Raw genomic sequence first — 20,613 nt, 5'->3', positions numbered from 1 at the left:
TACAACTACAATTGAACTAGCAATATTTAAGCGTGTGATAGGAATTTCATATATTTTTTTTTCTACTCTGACAGTCCGTCAGAGCGAAAACTGCAAAACGCCAAGTTTGCAACAAATCAAATTGCTTTCTAAATGGCAGCCAAAGGTAATCATTTCCAACACAATCGGGTTATGCAGCAGCAACAGCGCTCAAATGTACGTGCCGCAATTGCACCGTACCGTAAGCCGCCCTACCGGCCGCAGGCCCTGACACAGAATCATATGATGTACTCATCCTGCCAGATGCCCAGCGATCCGCTCTATATAGACTTTAATACACCGGCGCCAGCACCACCGATCAAATCCGCGCCGTCAACACAATCCGCAATAGCCGGCAATGCCGGCTCTGGTTCTGGCCATGCAGATGGCGGTAAAAAGAAACATATAAAAGGTAAACAGCTTAAAGGCAAACAGTCACAGCAGCAACAACAACAACAACAACAACAGCATCAACAGCATCAACATCATCATCCGCACAATTCGCATTACGCGTCACAGATGCAGCAACAAGGTGGTGGCGGTGGGGGCGACAATAGCTGGCAACCGCATCTGCATCCGCATCCGCATCCGCATCCCAAGCAACGTTTCCAGGCGCCCAATGTCAATCGCTTCAATGGACCACAGCGTAACGGATACAACAGAGTACAAATGATGGGAGGCCCTGTAAATCGTAACGTCGGTCGTCACATGATGGGTCCAATGGGTCCAGGCGGCGGACCGATGGGACCACGTGGTGGTCCGTGTCCCATGCCGCCATATCCGCCAATGCCTTATCAAGCGCCCATGCCGCCGATGCGCTGTCCAATGCCACCGATGGGCGGTCCACCGCCGCCTCCGCCGCCGGCATTTATGCGTCGCAACGGACGCGGCGGTCCGCCAATGCCGCCGCCAATGATGGGTCCACACATGATGGGAGCACGCATGCCACCGCGCGGCATGCCGCCCGTGCCTATACCCTACAACATGGGCCACATGAACGGCAATCTGAATGGTGGCAAAATCAAGAAGCCAAATCCGAAACTGATCAAGCAGGTGGTCAAGGGCAAGAGCAGCATCAAGACGCTCAAAAATCTGGTCAATCAGTATCCCATTGACAAGCCGTGGGTCAATGATGAGATACGCGCCGTCCACAACGCCAAGCTGGACATCGAGAATCGCCTCAAGGGCAACAAAGATGACAAACTGTTCGCCCAGTTCAAGGTGCAGCGCGACAAATTTGTTTCACTGTACGAAACGGCGCGCGTATCATATCTAAAACAGGAGGCCGCCACGGTGATGGCCAAGGTAAGTGCCCATTTAAGCCAAGCAAATAATATTAATGTGTTTCTCCTTCAATTCCCCAACTCATTCCCCCTCAATCAACCAAGCAGGCAGCTCCATTAGCCGGACGGGAGACGAGCTGCAAAGCGAAACAACTTCTCCCTATCATATATGCTGTTATGGATATCTATGAATCTCTCTTCACTCCAAGATTACACTATACACACCCACACACACGCACACACGCACACCCACACACACCCACTCGAAACACAAGCAGGCACAACAAATTTAGCTTAGGTTCCCCTGAGTTCCCCTGAGTCTCTCGATAGGTGATTTGTTTAACCCGAATTTGCAAATGTTGTTTAGACAATTAGTTAACACACACACACACATATATATATATATATATATGTGCATATATATCGCTGGCATACATCAATACATTATTCTTTTGCAGGATGCCAAAGACAAAGACAAAAATGCAAATTCAAATCAGAACGCCGCCGCAAAGGTCGGAATTACAAAAGATGCAACAATTCCAACAAGTCCAAACAAAGACCAAAACCAAAATCAAAATCAAAAACAAAAACAAAATCAAAATCAAAGCGAATTAAATGCAATAGAGCAAGAGCCGGGCAAGCAGGCGGCTGACAACTAAAAAAAAAAAAACAAAATATCAATTAATTAATTTATTATAATTAACTTTCCCATTTGCCTTGAAAATCAGCTCAAGACCCTTCCCAAAAAAACAAAAACAAAACAAAAACAAAACAAACGCTAACAATTAGTTTAACAACAATCAACTAAACAAACAAAAAATATTTAAAAACTAAAAAAAAAAAAACAATTAATCATTTTCCACATCAATTTTGTGTTGCATTCTTCATTTGGCGACCGAGAACTGAGCTTAATGCAATAAATCCACAAAAAAAAAAAAAAAACAAAAAAGAAAACAATATAAACTATAGAATTCGAATAGCTGTTAATTGCATTCGATTGTACAATAGCATATTTAAATTAATTGCTTTTTGCGCCAAACTCAGCTTAAATATTTGTTGATTGTAACGTAACGTAATGTAACGCACCGTAACGTAACGTAACGTAACGTAACGCATTGTAATTGTTAATTGTTAAGTGAAAACACAAAAAAAGCAAACGAAAAACCTAAAAAAAAAAAAAATTAATTTATTTCAAATATTTATGAACAATTTTTTTTGGATTGTAAACTAGTTAATATTTCCACTTAGCTTTTCCCTGTTGTTTTTTTATTTTTTTATTTTTAAATATCAAATTAAAAGAAAGGAAAAGAACAAGAAAACAACAAGGAAAAGCTAGAAAAGATATAAACATAACGTATTTAAATGTTTCTTGTCTTGTTTAATGAATTACACTTTGTATGCAATTTAGTTGCTAACATTCACATATTTCGCTTAATTGTATTTTTAAATTAATTCTTAAAAATTACAAATTAAGATTGCCTCTCAAAACGAAAGAAAACAACAACAAAAAAAAATGAAAGAAAGAAAGAAAGAAAGAAAAAAAGAGAACATGTATTGTCTATTGTGTGCATCTACGATTTGTTTTTGTGTTTTTTTCTCCGTTAATCAGAACATCCGCATTCGCATTCACATCCGCATCCGCTTCCCACACACCAACACACACACACACACACACACACACAGCATAGCTTTATACTCTTAACCCAACTAATACAATATAGAAGTAAATATATATATATATTTATATTGCCTCTAGATCAAATCATGTTTGCAATTTCCATGTAAATATCTATATAAATACATATGTATATATATATATATATATATGCACATGTTTATACATACTAACGCCTCTTAAGATTATGTGAATGCTATGATAACACATACATACACATACATGCTCGCATGCATATGTATTCAACTATATACAAAATATACAAAGAACATATACACACACACACATGCATAGTCGACTTATTCACTCTTCATACCGTTACAATATCTTAGAGATGGGCACAATTATGAACAGACACGACTGTCACGAATAAACCAAATATCACATTGCTCAAGCAGCAAGAAAGTAGTTAATAGGTATTTTTTTAGATAATTAAGATTCTTGTTCTTAGCCTGAGTTTCGATTGTGTTGTGCAATTAAGCCAGATGCACGCTGAAAACAAATCCTAAGCATAAATTAGGTATTCCAAGGTTTATAATGAAGTTTATGTCTGTTAATCGAAGCCTTATTTTACACTCGCAATTATGATTGATTTTGTTAAAACAGTCGAACCGCAACCCGAACCAAAGCATATAAATAACTTTGGCCCCAATTGTTGCCTAAAGGGATCAAATTTAGCCCGCATCTTGTTTAAGAAAATATATAGAGCTTGCAATATTTTCAGTACAATGGGCATAAGTAATAACAAAAAACTAGAAAAAAATGCAATTATTATTAAAATGTTGAAATATATATACATGAATATCTAGTTAAATATATTCAAAAAAAACCAAGGCAGCCTAAATTGAACCAGCGAACTCTTTTCTGCTGGTTCTCAAATCCATAATCTTAGACAAGCATTCGCATATGTATAATATATATATTAAAAGCTGATCTAAATCAACTGCCAAGTCGAGAAGTTGACTTCTTCGAGCCCATTTATTAAATCTAAGCTCGATCAGATATTATATAGGCCAATAATTGAGTTTCTTCCAAGCTTATTGGATGGCAGATTCTAGTTATAAATTCTATATAAATTACAACGATTCGGGCTGGGGTTCGTTGAATTCAATTTAAATTAATTTAATTAATTTACTTGCCGAAAATACGTATTATTTATATTGTTTATAAGATTAGATAAGATTATTCTCGCTCTTGTTATGATTTTTCCTATTGAATATAGAATGAAACGTTTCTTATTTGAATTGTTTTGTTTCTTGTGCAAATTCTAATTGGATTTTATGGCAAAACTTTTGCTTCAGTCCTTACGCCCATCTCTCAAGTCTCTCGCGCTCTTCATGTCAATTTTCAGCAATGAAAAAGGGGTCAAGAAAATTTCCCACACACACACACACACACACACACGTGCATTTGTATCATATCATGAGAATTGTCTCTGCCGAATTACCTGAAATTGTTTCGAGGAGCGTTTAAATTCCTGCTGCTGAACCCCGCCGTTTAGTTAGTTTCTTTTTATTGAATGACTGATTGATTGATTGATTGATAAGCCCCCCCTCCCCCTCCACCAAACAGCCAAGTTGATAAACTTTTCGAAATAAAATCCAAAACAGAAAATAAACAGCGAACTTTTAATGCAGTTTTGATTGGGTTGTTTTTGAATGTTTCGCTGTCATTACGAACTTTCGGTTCTATAATGGTCTATAATGGAGCACGTAATTGCCGGACAGTCGGACCGGAGTGCTATAAATGCCAGTGTGCCGGGCGGAAGTACACCAAAAAGCTGGCAGGACAACGACAATGGACTATATGCAGGAGGCGCCGCAGCTAATCGAAACGGATGCGGAAATGGCGAGCAGACCGAATGGGAATGGAGTTGCGGATGGGAATGAGCTCGGCATCTGGCAACTGAACACACACGATGCTGTGCGGTATCATTGGCGGGTCTGGGAGCTGACCGGCCTGATCCAGCCGGCGGGCATGTCCCGGCCGTTGCATCTGCTGCGCGCCATTCTGATCAATGCGCTGGTCACACTGCTATTTCCATTGACGCTGCTGGCGAAGCTGTTCTTCACGCACAGCCTGCAGGAGCTGTGCGAGAATCTGACCATCACCATAACGGACATTGCGGCCAATTTCAAGTTCATCAATGTGTATCTGGTGCGCCGCCAGCTGGCCGAGATCCGGCGTCTGCTGCAACAGCTGGACAGACGGGCGATCGGCGTGCAGCATCCCGAGGAGCTGCAGGCCCTCCAGTTGGCCATCAATATGGCGCGGAACAGCTTTCGCATATTCGCCGGCATCTTTGTGTTCGGCACAGCGCTTAGCTGTCTGCGTGTGACAATCAGCCGGGAGCGCACTCTGCTGTATCCCGCCTGGTTCGGCATCGATTGGCAGCACTCGGATGCGGCATATTTGTGCCTCTGCGGCTATCAGTTGTTCGGCTTGGCTGTTCAGGCGTTGCAGGACTGTGCCAACGACTCCTATCCGCCGGCCTATCTGTGCATACTCACGGGCCATATGCGCGCTCTGGAGCTGCGCGTCCGCCGCATTGGCTATCCGGCCTGGTCTTCGCGCTCGGTCAGCTGCGATCACCAGCGCTGGCGTCGTGCTGTCCACGTGGAGCTGTGCAGCTGCATCGATGACTACATCAACATCATCAAGCTGCACGCGATCATTCAGCAGATCTTATCGATCGCCTGCCTGGCCCAGTTCCTCTGCTCCGCGGCCGTTCAGTGCACCGTGGGCATGCACTTTCTATACGTGACAGACTCGAATGATCTGTCCGCCATGGCGCTGTCCATGGTGTTCTTTATCGCCGTCACCCTGGAGGTGTTCATCATCTGCTATTTTGGGGATCGCATGCGCGGGCAGAGCGAGAAGCTCTGCGATGCCTTCTATGCCTGCAACTGGGTGGACCAGACGCCGCAGTTCAGACGCATCCTGATCATCACCCTGATGACCAGCCAGCAGACATTCTGCATCTATGCCGGCGGCTACATAGCCGTCACTCTCAAGACATTCGTTCAGGTACGCACACACACACACACATTTCTCAATTGTCAACCTTGTCTATCCATTGGGATTCACTTCCAGGTCATCAGGTCCACCTGGTCCGTCTTCACACTGCTGCTGAGAGCCAAGTAAGCCACCAGGAGCTGGCCTGAGGAAGCAACTATCCAACTTAACTCTGATAATACTCAGATCCCTGAAAAGTAATGCCTTCAGCAGCATGTTATTCAGCACATCGTAACCAATATTTCAGGTCAAAGGTAGACAGATCTAAAGTAATCCCCCAAAAAACTAAAGATCCCTGCGAGCACAATAAGAGCTAATATATAAAACCCATATAATCCAAATATCTCAGAAAACTTTGGATCTTTGCAAACATAATTATACAGCTATTATACTATGGCTTATCGTGTAGAGCTCCGAGAAATATCTCTATATATAGAGATACGTTATTTCTAGGAAAATTAAGTTTCTGGCATACCTCATACTTTTATAGCCCAATTTCAAATCAAATCTTATGCTTTGACATCTAGAAATCCATAATCAGAGTTTTAGATGGACCTATAGATATACTAGTTATATCCGAGAAACGAAATATTTCAGTATGACCAGGGCTTTGACATAGGCAAATATATGGCAGTCCCTACTCCTATAGAAATCCATAATTAAAGCTATATACTATATATATAGATATATACTGTACTGTATTTATATATATATCCCTTGTAAAATCAAACACAATCACAGATCTATTGCTCTAGACTATATACTCGCAAATTAGGATGATATTTCCCAATTGGATTTTCCCGTTCGTGAGTTTTTATATATAATTTTCATAGATCGATCGGATAAAACGCATAAAACTACATTTAAAACTTCAACTTTCGCTCGCAATATGTTTCAACCGCGTATTCCGCCAAAGAGGGTGGATTTTGCGAAAAGTGTGAATCACTTCTCAAATGATTTTGCGGATGGAAACACAATCTTAGCCTGCACTTAGAACACATAAACTAACTACAATACAACTTTTAGCTATTTAGCTCTGAAAGTTTGACTGTGTGTTGATCGATCAGGACAGATATATATATATATATATTATATAGTAGTCCTGAGTAGAAGCCACTCAACAAGCACACAGTTTTAACTGTTAAAAAAATAGAATAAAATTAAGCACTGCACGCAAATTCCATTTAAATTTTTATTTTAAAGTGTATGGGGAAGGGGGGAGTGGAGGATAGTTGCCTTTCTATGCATCAACTGGAGCTGGTGGTGGTTTAATATCTTCAGCTGGAGCTTGCTCAGTGTCCGTGTCATTGTCCTTTTGCTTCTTCCACATTTTGGCGGCGGCAAGAAGCTTGAGATTTGGTCGCGCCATCTCATCCTCGGGGAACACATAATCAAAGATCTCCTCCCAGCCCTCCTCGACGCCGTCATCGGAGACGATCTTCTGTCGCCGCTTGATGCGACGCGGCATCTTGTCGAGCACCTTCTGCAGGGACTGCGCATCGTTCACATTGCGCTCAAAGTCCCGCCACGCCTCCAGCAGCAGGACACGCGACTCTTTGTCGTTTAGCTGGCGCAGCATATCGTTGGCACGCTCGTAAATGCGACGTGCCAGGCAGATGCTCATGTCGGCATCCGCATCCGTTTCGCCATGAGTGACGCCCATCTCGAATTTGGCAAACGATATCCAGACCTTGACATGCTGCGTGCGCTCCAGCAGCCGCTCGTATAGCTGGCGTGCCAGCTCCGTTTCGCCCAGAGCGACCTCAAAGTCAATGTACGCCTTCCAGAGTAGCTCGGGCATATCCAAGCGCGGCTGTTGCACGGCCAGCTCGAAGATGGCCCGTGCACGTTCCGTATCGCCCAGCAGGTTCTCCAGCTCGGCAAATTTCATCCATGTGACACAATTCTCGGGCCCAAACTCGAGAAACTTTTCATATAGCAAACGACAGCGCTCAAATTCACGCAGCTGTATCTCCAGATCGATATAGCCGCGAAATAGCTTGTCCCTGGGACACATGCCAATGGCCATGCCCAGAGATTTGCGCGCCTTCTGCAGCTCCTTGCAGCGCAGCTCGAATTGTGCGTACAGCAGCCACACTTTGCTGAACGTAAACTGTTTGTGCGGTATCAGCTCCAGGCAGGTCTTGTAGATGTCCCGCGTGCGGGCCACATCCTCCGCCTCGAGCTCCTCGTAGAGGGCATAGTTGATCCAGATATAGATGTAGCGGCGCCAATAGTTCTTCTCTTTGGCCGGCGGCACATTGGCAATGGCGCGCTCGTAGGTCTCGCGTATCTGGTCCTTGTCGCCCTCGGCCTCGATCAGGCGTAGATAATCAAACCAGGCATCGTAGTTGGTGGGATTGGCGGCCACCTCCTGTTCGTATTGATGCTTGCGCTTGGACACAATCACATCCTCGATGCCCGCCCGATCGCCATACTTTTTCTCGTGTATCGTATAGGCCTTGAACAGCTCGGGCGTCCGATCCTTGGGCAGATGATCCAGTGCATATTTGTAGATAATGCGCGCGCGCTCATGCTCCTTCTGGCCCTCCTCGAAGCGTGCAAAGGCAATGAACAAGCGCTCCTCGATGTAATCATCGCCAAAGAATTCAACCGCACGCTCAAAGACACGCCGAGCGCCGTGTATGAATCCGTGCGTCTCCTCGAAACGCGCAAACTTGATCCAGTTCTTAACATCGGGGTGAACGTAGACGAACCGTTCGTAGACCTCGCGGGCACGATCGATTTCCTTGTAGCGCAGCTCGAAGTTCACGTACGTCTGCCATGCCTGCTCCTCTGGCTGCCATTCCATCCAGCGCTCGAAGACTTGCCGAGCACCGGCCACATTCTCGAGCATCTCCTCCATGTAGGTGTACTTGTACCAGAACTGATTGACGCGTGGCATTATGGTGACCGCACGATCCCACAGATTTCGTGCATGGTTCACCTGTTTGTTCTTCATTTCCATTTCGGCATATTTCAGCCAGAGCGTTACATTCCGATGCTCGTTGTCCAGCGCCCGCTCCCAGATGGAGCGTGCACGCTGTATCTCCTGCTGCTGCTCCTCCCATTGTGCGTACTTGATCCAGTGGCTGACCACCATGCGATTTTTGCGTAAGTTATCCTCAAACGTTTTACGTTTCCGTTGCTGGTAATCGGCCAATTCGGCGGGATCGGAGATTTTCTGTTTCGGCGGCGGCGGCAATATCTCCAGATCACGCTCTTTCGCCTCGCGCAGCAGCTGCTCCGCGGTTATTTGCACCTCGGCTGGCGCTTTGTTTTTCACCTGAAAGCAAAACGTTTTAGGTTGAGGTGCGCTCGCTGCATTCGATTAATTAAACCACATACCTTTGCCACCTTGGGCATTTTCTGTGGCCGTTCCATGTTTAGTTCGTGGTTGGAAACTCGTCAAAGCAATAAAATTACGCTTTACAGCACTTTAAACGTACTTTCTTTTAGCAATATGTGCGGTTGCTGCTGCTCAAAATAAACACGGCATTAGAGATGCGCCAATTGTAAATGCTTCTTCTCACTATTCTGGCAGTCACAGTGCAGCGTCGATGCTATCGAGTCGCGGCGATAAAATACGACATATATCGATTACAAAGACAGCTGCATCGATAACTTTTCATAAACGTATTTGAAGTAAAAGTAAATGTGTGCTACATTTTGCTCATTGTTTAACTTGTTAACACATTGCTATATTCTCTTGTCAGCTGTCTTGTGCAGGTAATGTTTCACTTACAACTGTTTTAAGCAACAATAAGCTTTAAGAACTTCATAAGGCATCTGTTTTATAACCCTCAAAGGAACAAACCCATATTTCAAATATTATATACAAACATAAATACATTGCAAATGCAAAAGCTGCACAATTATGAACAAAAGCAAACAAATTCAAATTATACATCTATGAAAAAAAAATGTCAATTGGTCTTTGTGCAGCCGCCTTAGTTAAACAGCTTCCACGATTTGCCGTTACGCTTCTCGGGCTTCTCAACGTGCCAATGATTGGGATCCATTAAATAGTCGCTAAAAAATATAACATTCGGTCATCCACATAAGTATATGCTGCTTCAAGTATTTCTCACCGCTTCTCAGCCAGAACCTTTTGGGTCTGCTCGCGCAGCGTGGCCAGCGATCCGGCACAGCCGCCGTATTCCTCGGGCAGCATCATGCGCGGCACGAACGTGTACAGCGAGTCAATGTTGGATGTGTGAAATCGTATCTAAAATGGATGGAATTCAAGAACTGGCCAAATATACTTGATGATGATGGCACGCACCAATCTGAAGACCTCGTCGCTAATGAACGGCTTCACCACGCTCACAATGCGATCCAGATATGTGGGACAATTGATCATGTGGATGGCTTTGAGGCGCACTGGGAACGCCACCTGCAGGAACTTGATGTAGGCACGCAGCGTGCTGATCGTTAGACGCGATATGTGGCGCATTGTGGTGCCCTTCATATCAAAGATTTGCACTTCGCCCTCCGACAGCAGCTCGGGTCGAGCCGGATCATCGACCGTTATGAAGCGACAATCGATGACCATGAAAAATGCGCGCGTATCCTCCGTGTGATGCATCTGCAAACGAAATGCTGTTCAGCAGCAGCATAGAAATTAGATCAAACTGTAATCATGCTTACCTTGGACGGTTCAAAGTCCTTGAAGCAGTAGAGCGAGACCTTGTAGTTATCCGGCGTCAGACCCGGAAGCGGTAATATATCCCTGCAATCGGAAAGCTTAGACTATTTCCAAAAGGGCAACTGAAATATGGCATACGCATAGTCAAAGGTGCGACGACTGTCCTCGTCCAGCGGATCCCGTTTAATAAACAGATGCGGGTGCTTGTTGCGCAGCGCATAGTTCACCTCGATGAGCTTCTTGGTGTCCTCCACATGACCGTACATGCACTGATAGAAGCGGCGCAGCAGCAGGGGCTCTGCCAAAATAGATATGCATGAGTATATATTGTAAAAATATTTATATATATATATATAGATGTCCCATGACGTAACGGCTGCCCAGCATACAGCATATGGGCTATTGAAACGGCCGAAATACTTCTCTGCCTACTAACGACCTCATTAAGTATTATTGGCGCATGGTTGGGTCGATGGAGACAAGTGTTTACATTCGCTGGCAACATTTCAAAAATACCCCCACCGTCCTCCCCATCAATCTGCAAACGCAGCGCTAGTTGGGGCATTGCATCATTTGCCCCGGCAAGATGTTTACCAATTTCTTGTGGCAGATTCTCATTGCAAGCAAACCATTCGCAAAGCTCGGCCAAATCACGATCGCGTCTCAGCTGATTCTCACTTTCACTATCGCCGCTCATGCTTGAGTTATCGTTATCGAAGCGAAACAGAACAAGGTACTCGTACTCGTGTACTCGCAATCGGTATTGGTATCGGTTTTCAAATGCGTGCGCAGCGAACCGTTGCGTTTGAAGCCTGCTGCCCAACTGACTGGGCCAGCGTCGCCTTTAATATTTGTTTCCAGTATTCGTGTACATATTTAAATATGATTATTGATTGATATTGCGTATACGTACGCGCACGTACCATATTTTTTTTTAAATTGCTTTCCGCTTCCATTTGCCATTTGCGGGCGCTTAATAGTGCCCAAAAATTTGTGCGCGCGCTCATCAGTTACAGCTTCTGCGCATCAATCAAATCACCTGGTCGTGCATTGAATTCACGCTTGGAACACCAAATTTTGAATAATTTTTAACTGAAATCGAAATCGAAACCGAACCCGAAACCGAAACCATTATGAATTCAAATATGAACAGAAACGCGATGCCGCTTGATTTGATTGTTAATGGGTTTTACACTAAATAGCCAACATTAGGCCATGTTTACGATCTGATACAATAAATTTGATGTGCACACAAATATACACATAATGGATCATTAAAACTTGGAGCGCTCTCTCTCTCTCTCTCTCTTAGCATTTGAGATAATTTTGGCTCGAATCCCCAAAAGCCGTGCCCCGCTGCCGCAACGTGAGTGCGAATCCAATGCGCAGCAGATCCAGACAGAGCACCAACAGATTCTGATACCACATGAACGTATTCAGCATGGAGAGTGCATAGAGCAGCTTCGATGTGACCACCATTATGGATATCAGGCAGCCCAGCACAGCGCCAGTACCTTGCAGCAGCCCCATCACAATCAGCAGGCATGTGGTGGCCGTCATCATGATGCTCAGGTGTCGCTTGACTGTCGCCAGCTCCGGCTGGATCAGTGTGTAAGACAAACAGATTCCAATCAGCAGGCCAATTAGCAGCGTCCTGCGCCAAATGCGGCGCTTGTAAGCCGGCGTGGCATAGCCATAGAACATGCCCAGAAAGACCAGGTTCAATGCCAGACTGCTGCCATTGATCTTCAGCATGAGCCGATCGCCGCCCAGCTGAGCCAGTCGCATGCCCAGCGCGGCCAGCACCAAAGCGCCCAGCAGCGGCCTTATGGAGATGGCCTCGTTGCGGCGATCCGACTTCATGCGGAAAACCAGGCCCAAGCCCCGCAGCAGCTTTACACAGCTCAGCGCAATCGCCAGATGCTGCAGCTGTCGCCTGTGGGGCTGCAGTAAGGCGCCAATTGTCTCCATTTGCCGATGGAACCAATTTTTCTAGAGCACATGCAAGCGTTTTCAAAAATTTTAAGCTAAAACAAAATGCATGGAAAATCCCGAAACTGGTTAAAAAAAGAAAACAACTAAAACTACTTTTTTTATAATTTTTTTTTTTTTTTTTTTTTTTTTGGTAAAACCTCACTTTGTCACAGATATTTCAATGTAGAATTCAGTGCTTATGCGTCAATTCAAATAAGCTACGTTTTTTTTTTTTGGGGGGGCCCTCTTAACATTATAATCACATTTGCGGCAATAAGTTGGTACAAAATTTGTATGGAGCTCTATATTAGAACCAGGACCAGCGACTCTTGCTGCCCGATGTCACCTTCCAATATTTATCATCGCTCAGATATGCGCTGGAATCGGAAAATATATTGGGTTCATTCTAATATATCATATAACACATGTCTCATTATTATTTTGAATAACTTCGGTTTCTATTGTCCGATCTTAATGACATTTTCACAATAAAAGGCATCCATCTTTCATCTAATCTTTCAATACAAAAACATTGTAGCTTCGAGCTATGGCTAAGAATGCCATTTGAAAATCGATAATTATCGATTTCGTGGCAACTTGGTGAGTTATCAATCATTTGAAATGAACTCGATCTGTCTCGAGCTCTTATGGTCTCCGAGATCCAACCGCCATCCGTGCATACAGACGGATAAGGCTCTCAACACGTTGCGTATGATATTCCCGGCAAGACACAAAGTTTTTTCGGCTCGAGCTGTTCGCATTGTAGAGAAAAGATTGATTCATTCGACTCGATCCAATTGAGCTCGCTTCAAACTCGATTATTTTGCTTGCTACAACGAATATATTTCTGGTTAGCTCGAACATGTTGCAAGTCGAGCTTCGTTTGTATGAATGTTCTCGGGTTGTATGAATCGTCGTTTCGAACAAAGCTTAGCTCGATACTCGACAGCTCGAGTCAATCAGTTAGCCGAACTTAAAGCCTACTTCGAAGGATTCGTACATTCGATCTATATGTATATCTATAACTTCCCTTAGGGCTGCATGGACTTACGTTTTATCCTTCAAGATTTGCAACCAGTGCTGTTTGATTTCGGCAATTGTGCCAGCTTTACCGCCGTATTCCACGGGCAGCATATCCCTGGGCACCAGCTCATAGAGGCTATCCATGCCCTCGGTATGATAATTGATCTGGTAAACGATAAGATATTAATCGGAAAGTAATTAAAGTCGCTCACATACCATTTGGTAGACCTCCTCCCTAATAAAAGGCTTCATCATGGCCATCATTCGATCCAGAAACGATGGACAGTTAATTATGTGTATGGCGCGCAGACGCGACGGATATGCCTCCTGTAGAAACCTCATGTAGACTCGCAGCACAAAGATCGAAACATAGGCCAAGTGCCTCATCGTATAGCCATTGATGTCAACGATCTGGACATCTCCATCGGCAATATCCTCGTCAGCAATGCCAATGGCCTGGCCCTGTACAGAATCTGTTGCCGGCCTTTCGACATCTGGTTCGGTGAAGCGTGCATCGGCCATCATGAAGAAGATTTTGCTCTCCTCCACGGAGTTGCGCTAGGGTTTAACAATTTCGATATAACAATAAATAGCACTAAGATCGAACCATTAACAATTGTTTTAAGCCAATTAACACTTGTTTCAAGCTATATTTCACCCGTGACGGTGGATTTGAACCGTATGTAAAAATAAAATAAATCGGACAATGAATACTTTCCACCAATAAAGGTGGATTGTCGGATTGTATGTGAAACATGTGATCAATGCATTTTGAAAATGCACATATTTGAAAAAGAGAAAAAGTTGAACGACAAACAAGTTGCTTGGCACAGTTTCCACCCATGTTCCAGCCGCATGGATGGAATTGTAAATAACTCAAACATGAACTCAGCTGATCATATAATCAAAGAGCAACAGCTAATCGGTTAGTCTGTCAACTAGCACAAAACTGGTTAATATTTATATGTATTTATATTAATGAATGTGTAGAGTCTAAGTTTACCGTGCTGGGATCGAGGTCAGCCATGCGGAATAGGAGCAGCTTATGCCGTTCCGGTGTGACGCCTGGCAGAATGAGTAAATCCCTGCAAGCACAAGTGGCATTATTAAGAGTATCAAAAGGAGCCTGACTAGGATATTTAAGTGTTTGTTTGCCTTACGATACTTTCAGGCCCTTGGCCGTTGACTCGTGCTCCATGTTGCGATCCAGAAATATATTCGAATTCTTATTGCGCAGACTATAGTTGAGCTGGATTAGGGTCTTCGTCTTTTCCACTTCATAGTGCATGCACTTGAGAAAGCGTAGCAGTACGATCGGCTCTGCAGTAAATCATTAGAAATTCCATAATTATACACTTGCATTTATAAATGTGGAAAAAAAAAACAACGTCGACAATAGACGCTGTTGTTCGCATGCGGAATTTAATTGTATTTCGTATACCCTTGCTGAGGGTATAAAAGTCTTATCGCGAACTGTGCAACACAAAGAACTAGATGTCTGGCACCTGATAAAGTATATATATACACACACATATATATATATATATTCTTGATCAGTATCGGATCTAAATGGATTAGGCTATAAGGTTTATCTATTTAAGAACTACGAAGCGTATTCGAGCTTTGCAAGCGTATTTAATCTTTGCCGTGCCAAAGTAAGCTGTTTTATACCCTTTTAGAGAGTATTAACATTTTGTCATGAAATGTGTAGAGGAAGATATATCCAAGTCTATAAGTTCTATAGATCAGCTGCAATAGATCCGAGTTGTCGATCTGTGTGTTTGAGTCAACAAACACTTGTTTCCCGTTTATTTCACCTGTAACGGTGGATTCTACAAATCCATAAGTGAAACAAATTAATGTACAAATAATATAAAATCGGACGACGCATACTTTCCACCAATAAAGGTGGATTCTCGGATATGTGTGAAACATGTTTTCAATGCATTTTCATCCACATGCTGAAAAGTAGATTCTTGCATGGAAAACAACTTTGTTTATCAAGATATCTATATTTCAATTATGCTCTTATCAAGATCGCATTACTATATATATTATATATATTATAGCTCCATCGAAAGAATCGGTTGAAAATAGCCAAACTATTTTCATATATAAGTATATATGCAAGGGTATTCAAATCTTCGGTGTGCCAAAGACAGCCTTTACTCGTTTCTCGTTACTTTTAAAATTGTTTTCTTTGGTTTTTGTTGTTGTTGTTGTTGTTGTTGCTGTTGCTTTTGTGGTTTAATAGCCACATGCAATATAACGTATAGATTTATCTATACCTGGCGCTTGATTGTGTTGATAAGACTATCTGGAACGCGTTCGCTTGACCAGATGCGTTGTTACTTTACGTTAGTTAGTGCCTAATTCCTGGCTATCCCGATATAGAGTATCTTATTATTGGAGTGGGGACTCACCGATTTTGTCGGGCAAGTTGGGCTCGTTTTCGAACCAGCTGGAGAGCTCGCTTAACATGGCCTCCACTTCTTGGGCCGTTCTCGCTGTTGTTGTTGTTGTTGTTGTCGCTGTTTCTGTTGTCATCGTCTTGTTGTTGTTGTTGTTGGCCAACTTTGAATTCGCCGCCTGAGGCAATGCACTGCGATCCCCTTCGATTTCGCCGAGCAACTGAGCAGCGGCAGTGCCAAAAATCGCGCCGTTCAATTGATAAAGCCCCTCGAAAGCTTGTTTGCCCTATACAAATACACACGCACACACACACGCGCACACCCACACACACACACACACACACACATGCACACAGGCATAAAACGTTTTATGCCTGTATTCTATGTTTAATTGAAATATTGCCTGCCGCCTGCTCGCCTCCCCTTGTGGCTGAGAGGGGGGAGGATGGGAGGGGAGCTGCTTAATAAGCTTAATAGACTTCAGCTTAAAGTCAGTTTAGAGCCAAGCACGAGCTGCACTGCGCTCTCTTTCTCGCTCGCACTCGCCTGCCCTGCGACAGGTTTGAGCTTTGGCGAAAGCTTCGGCGTCGTGAATGGCGTTGTAAGTAAACAAGTTAAGCTCTTTGCTTGACCCTAAATGCTGACAGTGACCGTCAGAAATATGTGTACAAGCAGGATGAATGTGCCTGCTATACCCTGTACTGTGGCAGTAGTGGCCTATATTGGTTTCTAGGCTATGTTTGTGTCAATATATGTATTTGTACTAGCGGGTATTTCCTGGCTTTGTCTGTGGCAGTTTTTCTGCGCTGGGAGTTCCCGACTAGGGAATACCCTGAACCCTCTTCTACCCCAACTCCAAAATAAAACAGGTTTTCAGTATCGATTTTAATCGATCGCTTGAACGAGGAAAGTTATCGATTATCGGAAACAAGCTTGTACTGTACGGACGTATGGACGTACGGACGGATCGACTTGGCTATTGATGCTGATCAAATATATATATATATGCTTTATGGGGTCGCAGATGCTTCCTTCTGCATGTTACATACATTTGCACAAATACATTATACCCCTTTTACCCATTTTCAATGAGTTCAGGGTATACAAAGTTTAAGGTTCATGAAATAAAGAACCAAAAAGTTGGAATCAACGCGTTCGGCTCATGTTACTCTTATGTTCAAAATCTTGAAGCCGAACAATCAACTTTAGATCATTAAACCCTGATTGCCCACCAAGTCTTTTATCGCCATTTCCACAAATTTGAACAAAGATCTGTGAAAATGAGTTTGATGTCGATCGGATGGTAAACAAAACAGTTACATGCAAACGTTATGAGCGATATTTTCATACATTTGGATGGAATTTTTCAAAACCCCGTCACATAAGGTAACAAACAGTCAGTCAGTCAATCAGGACAAACAGTTTTACGTATAGAGATAAATATATATTGGTAATTGCGTACTCACCTGTAAATTCACACGCACGATTATTTGATTGTCATCTATCATTAGGTGGGAGTCGAACGTGCATGCAAAGTCGTCACTGAAAGTGCAGAAAAGCAGAGAAATTGTTGATTAGCTTACTTGAATTAGTGAGAATCGCGTAGAGGAGCAGTATTTAATATTACGTTTTTGTTAATATTTAAGCAATCTCAACATGCACACACATTTAAATACATACATGTGTGCATCCAAATACATGCAAGCCAACATGCATGCATTTGGCTTATTGTAATAGTTGTTACTCTTATTTCAAATACTAGCAGACAAATTTATGTTTATATTACGTACCTGTTTTTCCTTTGCTCTCCAGTCTCCAACTCTGCCCGAACTGCGGCCGGCTACTCCTTTGCTCGAACTGCCGACTCCTCCTGTTGTCAAGCTGCCGCCGTCTCCTCTTGTGGTCAAGCTTACGCCTCCTCAATAGGTGAAGTCGCCGTCTCCTGTGAGTAAGCTCCAGAAATCTCCTCCTTTGCTCAAGCTGCCGCCGTCTCCTCCTGTGGGTGAGGTGCAGCCTCCTCTGTAGTTGAAGCAGCCGTCTCCTCCTGTGGGTAAGCCGTCGCCTCCTACTTCGCTCAAGCTGCCGCCGACTGCTCCGTAGTTTAAGCCGCCGCCTCCTCCTCCCGTGTTCAAACTGTAGACTCCTTAATAGTTATAGCCGCCGTCTCCTCCTGTGGTCAGGCTGCAGCCTCAATAGTTGAAGCTGCCGTCTCCTCCTCTGCTCGAACTGATGCCGCTTCCTCCTTCGCTCAAGCTGCCGCAGTCTCCTCCTGTGGGTAAGCTGCAGCCTCCTCAATAGTTGAAGCCGCCGCCTCCTCCTGTAGGTAGGCCGCCGCCGCCTCCTGCTGCCGCCGCCTCCTGCTGCCGCCGCCTCCTGCTGCCGCCGCCTCCTGCTGCCGCCGCCTCCTGCTGCCGCCGCCTCCTGCTGCCGCCGACTCCTGCTACCGCCGACTCCTGCTGCCGCCGACTCCTCCTGTGGTCAGGCTGCAGCCACCTCTACTTGAAGTGAGGCCTATCAGACTTACTTGAATTCATGAGAATCGAGTAGTAGGGCATTATTGAAGAATACGTTTTTTTTTTAAATTTGCAGCTCAGCTAGATGTAAACTTGGTCATGCATACAAACATACAAAATATATGCATATATTTATTTACATACATACGTTTACACATGGTATATACATACATACATGCATACACACATGCATATATACATGGAAATACACATAAATTCGTATATACATACATGCATTTATACAGACATGCAACTATATGTACATATAAACATGCGCACAATCACGCATACATACAAACTACATACATGCACACATATATTGACAGACATGTTTATGCAAACGCACATAAATTCATACATACACACATAAATAGATACTACATAATACATTATTTCGTACATACATCAAAGTATATATACGCACTTATACAAACAGACATACGCACATATATACACATACATATATATATATATATATATATATATATACACATATTCATACACCATATATGTTTATGAATACAAACACACATATACATACATATAGACCTTCATACACACATACATACATACAAAGATACATACTTACACACAAACATACATACAAAGAAACATACATACATACAAACATACATACATATACACATATACATACGTAGTTACATACACACATATGTCCATACATACATACATACAAACAAACATACCTACATGCATATATATACATACATACATTCATACAAACATACTTAAATACACACATATACATACAAACTTACGTACTTACATACATACATACATACATACATACATAAATACATACATACTTACACACATATATATACATACTTACACACATATACATACATACTTACGTACTTACATACATACTTACTTACATATATACATATGTATTTACATACATACATAAATACATACATACATACATACATAGGTACATACTTAAATACACACATATACATACATACTTACGTACTTACATACATACATACATACATATGTACTTACATACATACATACATACATACATACAGACATACATATGTATATACATACATACATATGTACTTACATACATATATACATACATATGTACTTACATACATACATACATACATACATACATACATATGTACATACATACATACATATGTACTTACATACATACATACATACGTACATACATACATACATATGTACTTACATACATACAAACATACATACTTACATACACACATATACATATGGACACACACACAACCTTACATACATACACACATGTATAAATAAGAGCTAGAGTCCTCAAATTCTTGTTTGTCTAGTATAATATAAAAAATTCCATTATCTATGACTTGTTTTCAACCTCTACAATTTTGGGATATCCTCTTAATTGATTTTAATCAGGATTTGGACATCTCGCAAACCTTTAAAATATATGCAAATATCCCAACCGAACGTCCCTACATAAACAATCTTTCTGATCGCTTAGAAAATAAAAAAATAAATATATATGTTTATATAACAAAAAAAAAAAAAAGAAGTCTACTTGTTTTAAATGCTAAAACTATAAATTGTGATTGAAAGATTTCGCTCTTCGGAATGGCATAACAAATAGTCCGACCAAGTACAAATACTTTTAGCGGCCAGTGTCCGATCTGCAGGTGCAAATGCAAGGTTCAATGTGGATAATCTCTTTATTTCTGTTGTACACATATAAATAAGTTGTCATATTTATTCATAAATTGTTTATGCTTAGATGTGTGTGTGTGTGTGTGTGTGTGTGTGTGTGGCATGGGCTTAACAATTTGCTTGACCATTTAATTAATTCGATTTTATTGCATTTTGTTTATTTGTTTAGGTATTTCTTTGGTTAACTCTAGTTGGTTTTTATTAGCTGTTTTTTGTTTTTTGTTTTTTTGCTATCACTGTGTTTTCTTTTTTTTTTAAATTTTTTTATTATAGCATTTTTTAATTTGCGCATTTTAACTCTTGTATATTTTGGGTATTTCCGCTTCCCTAAGACATCTATTTA

At 42.4% G+C, this 20,613-nt stretch overlaps 6 protein-coding genes across 8 annotated transcripts; 2 read left to right on the top strand and 4 right to left on the bottom strand.

The window, feature by feature from the left end:
* Positions 1 to 42: 42 nt before the first annotated feature.
* LOC115767987 (DNA-binding protein K10) lies at positions 43 to 2,106 on the top strand. Of its 2 annotated transcripts, none has more exons than XM_030712387.1 (2): positions 43 to 1,323; positions 1,760 to 2,106. In XM_030712387.1, exons 1-2 carry the CDS (start codon positions 133 to 135, stop codon positions 1,958 to 1,960), a joined length of 1,392 nt encoding a protein of 463 aa, XP_030568247.1. In that variant the 5' UTR covers positions 43 to 132; the 3' UTR covers positions 1,961 to 2,106. The 2 variants fall into 2 exon arrangements, with proteins under 2 accessions (XP_030568247.1, XP_030568246.1); XM_030712386.1 differs by lacking the exon at positions 1,760 to 2,106 and adding an exon at positions 1,410 to 1,731.
* Positions 2,107 to 4,611: 2,505 nt separating this feature from the next.
* Positions 4,612 to 6,360, top strand: LOC115767988 (odorant receptor 2a). The gene is made up of 2 exons (XM_030712388.1): positions 4,612 to 6,003; positions 6,070 to 6,360. Exons 1-2 carry the CDS (start codon positions 4,723 to 4,725, stop codon positions 6,118 to 6,120), a joined length of 1,332 nt encoding a protein of 443 aa, XP_030568248.1. The 5' UTR covers positions 4,612 to 4,722; the 3' UTR covers positions 6,121 to 6,360.
* Positions 6,361 to 7,169: 809 nt separating this feature from the next.
* Positions 7,170 to 9,577, bottom strand: LOC115767986 (protein crooked neck). Its single transcript, XM_030712385.1, has 2 exons — positions 9,340 to 9,577; positions 7,170 to 9,277 (listed from the first exon to the last, which is right to left on the bottom strand). Exons 1-2 carry the CDS (start codon positions 9,373 to 9,375, stop codon positions 7,232 to 7,234), a joined length of 2,082 nt encoding a protein of 693 aa, XP_030568245.1. The 5' UTR covers positions 9,376 to 9,577; the 3' UTR covers positions 7,170 to 7,231.
* An 87-nt stretch (positions 9,578 to 9,664) lies between these two features.
* LOC115768027 (alpha-tocopherol transfer protein-like) lies at positions 9,665 to 11,656 on the bottom strand. 2 transcript variants are annotated; one of them, XM_030712447.1, is made up of 7 exons: positions 11,563 to 11,656; positions 11,234 to 11,481; positions 10,778 to 10,937; positions 10,642 to 10,723; positions 10,277 to 10,579; positions 10,083 to 10,219; positions 9,665 to 10,023 (listed from the first exon to the last, which is right to left on the bottom strand). In XM_030712447.1, exons 2-7 carry the CDS (start codon positions 11,334 to 11,336, stop codon positions 9,942 to 9,944), a joined length of 867 nt encoding a protein of 288 aa, XP_030568307.1. In that variant the 5' UTR covers positions 11,337 to 11,481; positions 11,563 to 11,656; the 3' UTR covers positions 9,665 to 9,941. The 2 variants fall into 2 exon arrangements, with proteins under 2 accessions (XP_030568307.1, XP_030568308.1); XM_030712448.1 differs by lacking the exon at positions 11,234 to 11,481.
* Positions 11,657 to 11,947: 291 nt separating this feature from the next.
* Positions 11,948 to 12,610, bottom strand: LOC115767980. The gene has a single exon (XM_030712378.1). The coding sequence runs from the start codon at positions 12,608 to 12,610 to the stop codon at positions 11,948 to 11,950; it is 663 nt and encodes a 220-aa protein (XP_030568238.1).
* Positions 12,611 to 12,771: 161 nt separating this feature from the next.
* LOC115768030 (alpha-tocopherol transfer protein-like) lies at positions 12,772 to 16,280 on the bottom strand. The gene is made up of 6 exons (XM_030712452.1): positions 16,060 to 16,280; positions 14,797 to 14,956; positions 14,640 to 14,721; positions 13,853 to 14,194; positions 13,665 to 13,801; positions 12,772 to 12,990 (listed from the first exon to the last, which is right to left on the bottom strand). Exons 1-6 carry the CDS (start codon positions 16,181 to 16,183, stop codon positions 12,921 to 12,923), a joined length of 915 nt encoding a protein of 304 aa, XP_030568312.1. The 5' UTR covers positions 16,184 to 16,280; the 3' UTR covers positions 12,772 to 12,920.
* Positions 16,281 to 20,613: the final 4,333 nt, after the last annotated feature.

The sequence above is a fragment of the Drosophila novamexicana genome, unplaced genomic scaffold (genome assembly GCF_003285875.2).
Source record: "Drosophila novamexicana strain 15010-1031.04,08,12 unplaced genomic scaffold, DnovRS2.1 tig00001554-arrow-arrow-pilon, whole genome shotgun sequence".
Taxonomy (NCBI): Eukaryota; Metazoa; Arthropoda; class Insecta; order Diptera; family Drosophilidae; genus Drosophila; species Drosophila novamexicana.
The sequence above is the reverse complement of the archived record's forward strand: the minus strand, read 5'-3'. Positions and strand labels throughout refer to the sequence as shown.

Excerpts from the sequence above, each read along its gene's own strand:
- LOC115767987 (XM_030712386.1), top strand. The coding sequence starts at position 133 with ATGGCAGCCAAAGGTAATCATTTCCAACACAATCGGGTTATGCAGCAG. Across the intron at positions 1,324-1,409 it reads CCGCCACGGTGATGGCCAAG|GCAGCTCCATTAGCCGGACG; the intron begins GTAAGTGCCCAT and ends TCAACCAAGCAG.
- LOC115767988 (XM_030712388.1), top strand. The coding sequence starts at position 4,723 with ATGCCAGTGTGCCGGGCGGAAGTACACCAAAAAGCTGGCAGGACAACG. Across the intron at positions 6,004-6,069 it reads CTCTCAAGACATTCGTTCAG|GTCATCAGGTCCACCTGGTC; the intron begins GTACGCACACAC and ends ATTCACTTCCAG.
- LOC115767986 (XM_030712385.1), bottom strand. The coding sequence starts at position 9,375 with ATGGAACGGCCACAGAAAATGCCCAAGGTGGCAAAG. Across the intron at positions 9,278-9,339 it reads AAATGCCCAAGGTGGCAAAG|GTGAAAAACAAAGCGCCAGC; the intron begins GTATGTGGTTTA and ends TTTTGCTTTCAG.
- LOC115768027 (XM_030712447.1), bottom strand. The coding sequence starts at position 11,336 with ATGAGCGGCGATAGTGAAAGTGAGAATCAGCTGAGACGCGATCGTGAT. Across the intron at positions 10,580-10,641 it reads AGGACTTTGAACCGTCCAAG|ATGCATCACACGGAGGATAC; the intron begins GTAAGCATGATT and ends TTTCGTTTGCAG. Across the intron at positions 10,024-10,082 it reads AAGGTTCTGGCTGAGAAGCG|CGACTATTTAATGGATCCCA; the intron begins GTGAGAAATACT and ends TATATTTTTTAG.
- LOC115767980 (XM_030712378.1), bottom strand. The coding sequence starts at position 12,610 with ATGGAGACAATTGGCGCCTTACTGCAGCCCCACAGGCGACAGCTGCAG.
- LOC115768030 (XM_030712452.1), bottom strand. The coding sequence starts at position 16,183 with ATGACAACAGAAACAGCGACAACAACAACAACAACAACAGCGAGAACG. Across the intron at positions 14,195-14,639 it reads CTGACCTCGATCCCAGCACG|CGCAACTCCGTGGAGGAGAG; the intron begins GTAAACTTAGAC and ends GTTAAACCCTAG. Across the intron at positions 12,991-13,664 it reads CAAATCTTGAAGGATAAAAC|CGCATATCTGAGCGATGATA; the intron begins GTAAGTCCATGC and ends TTCCGATTCCAG.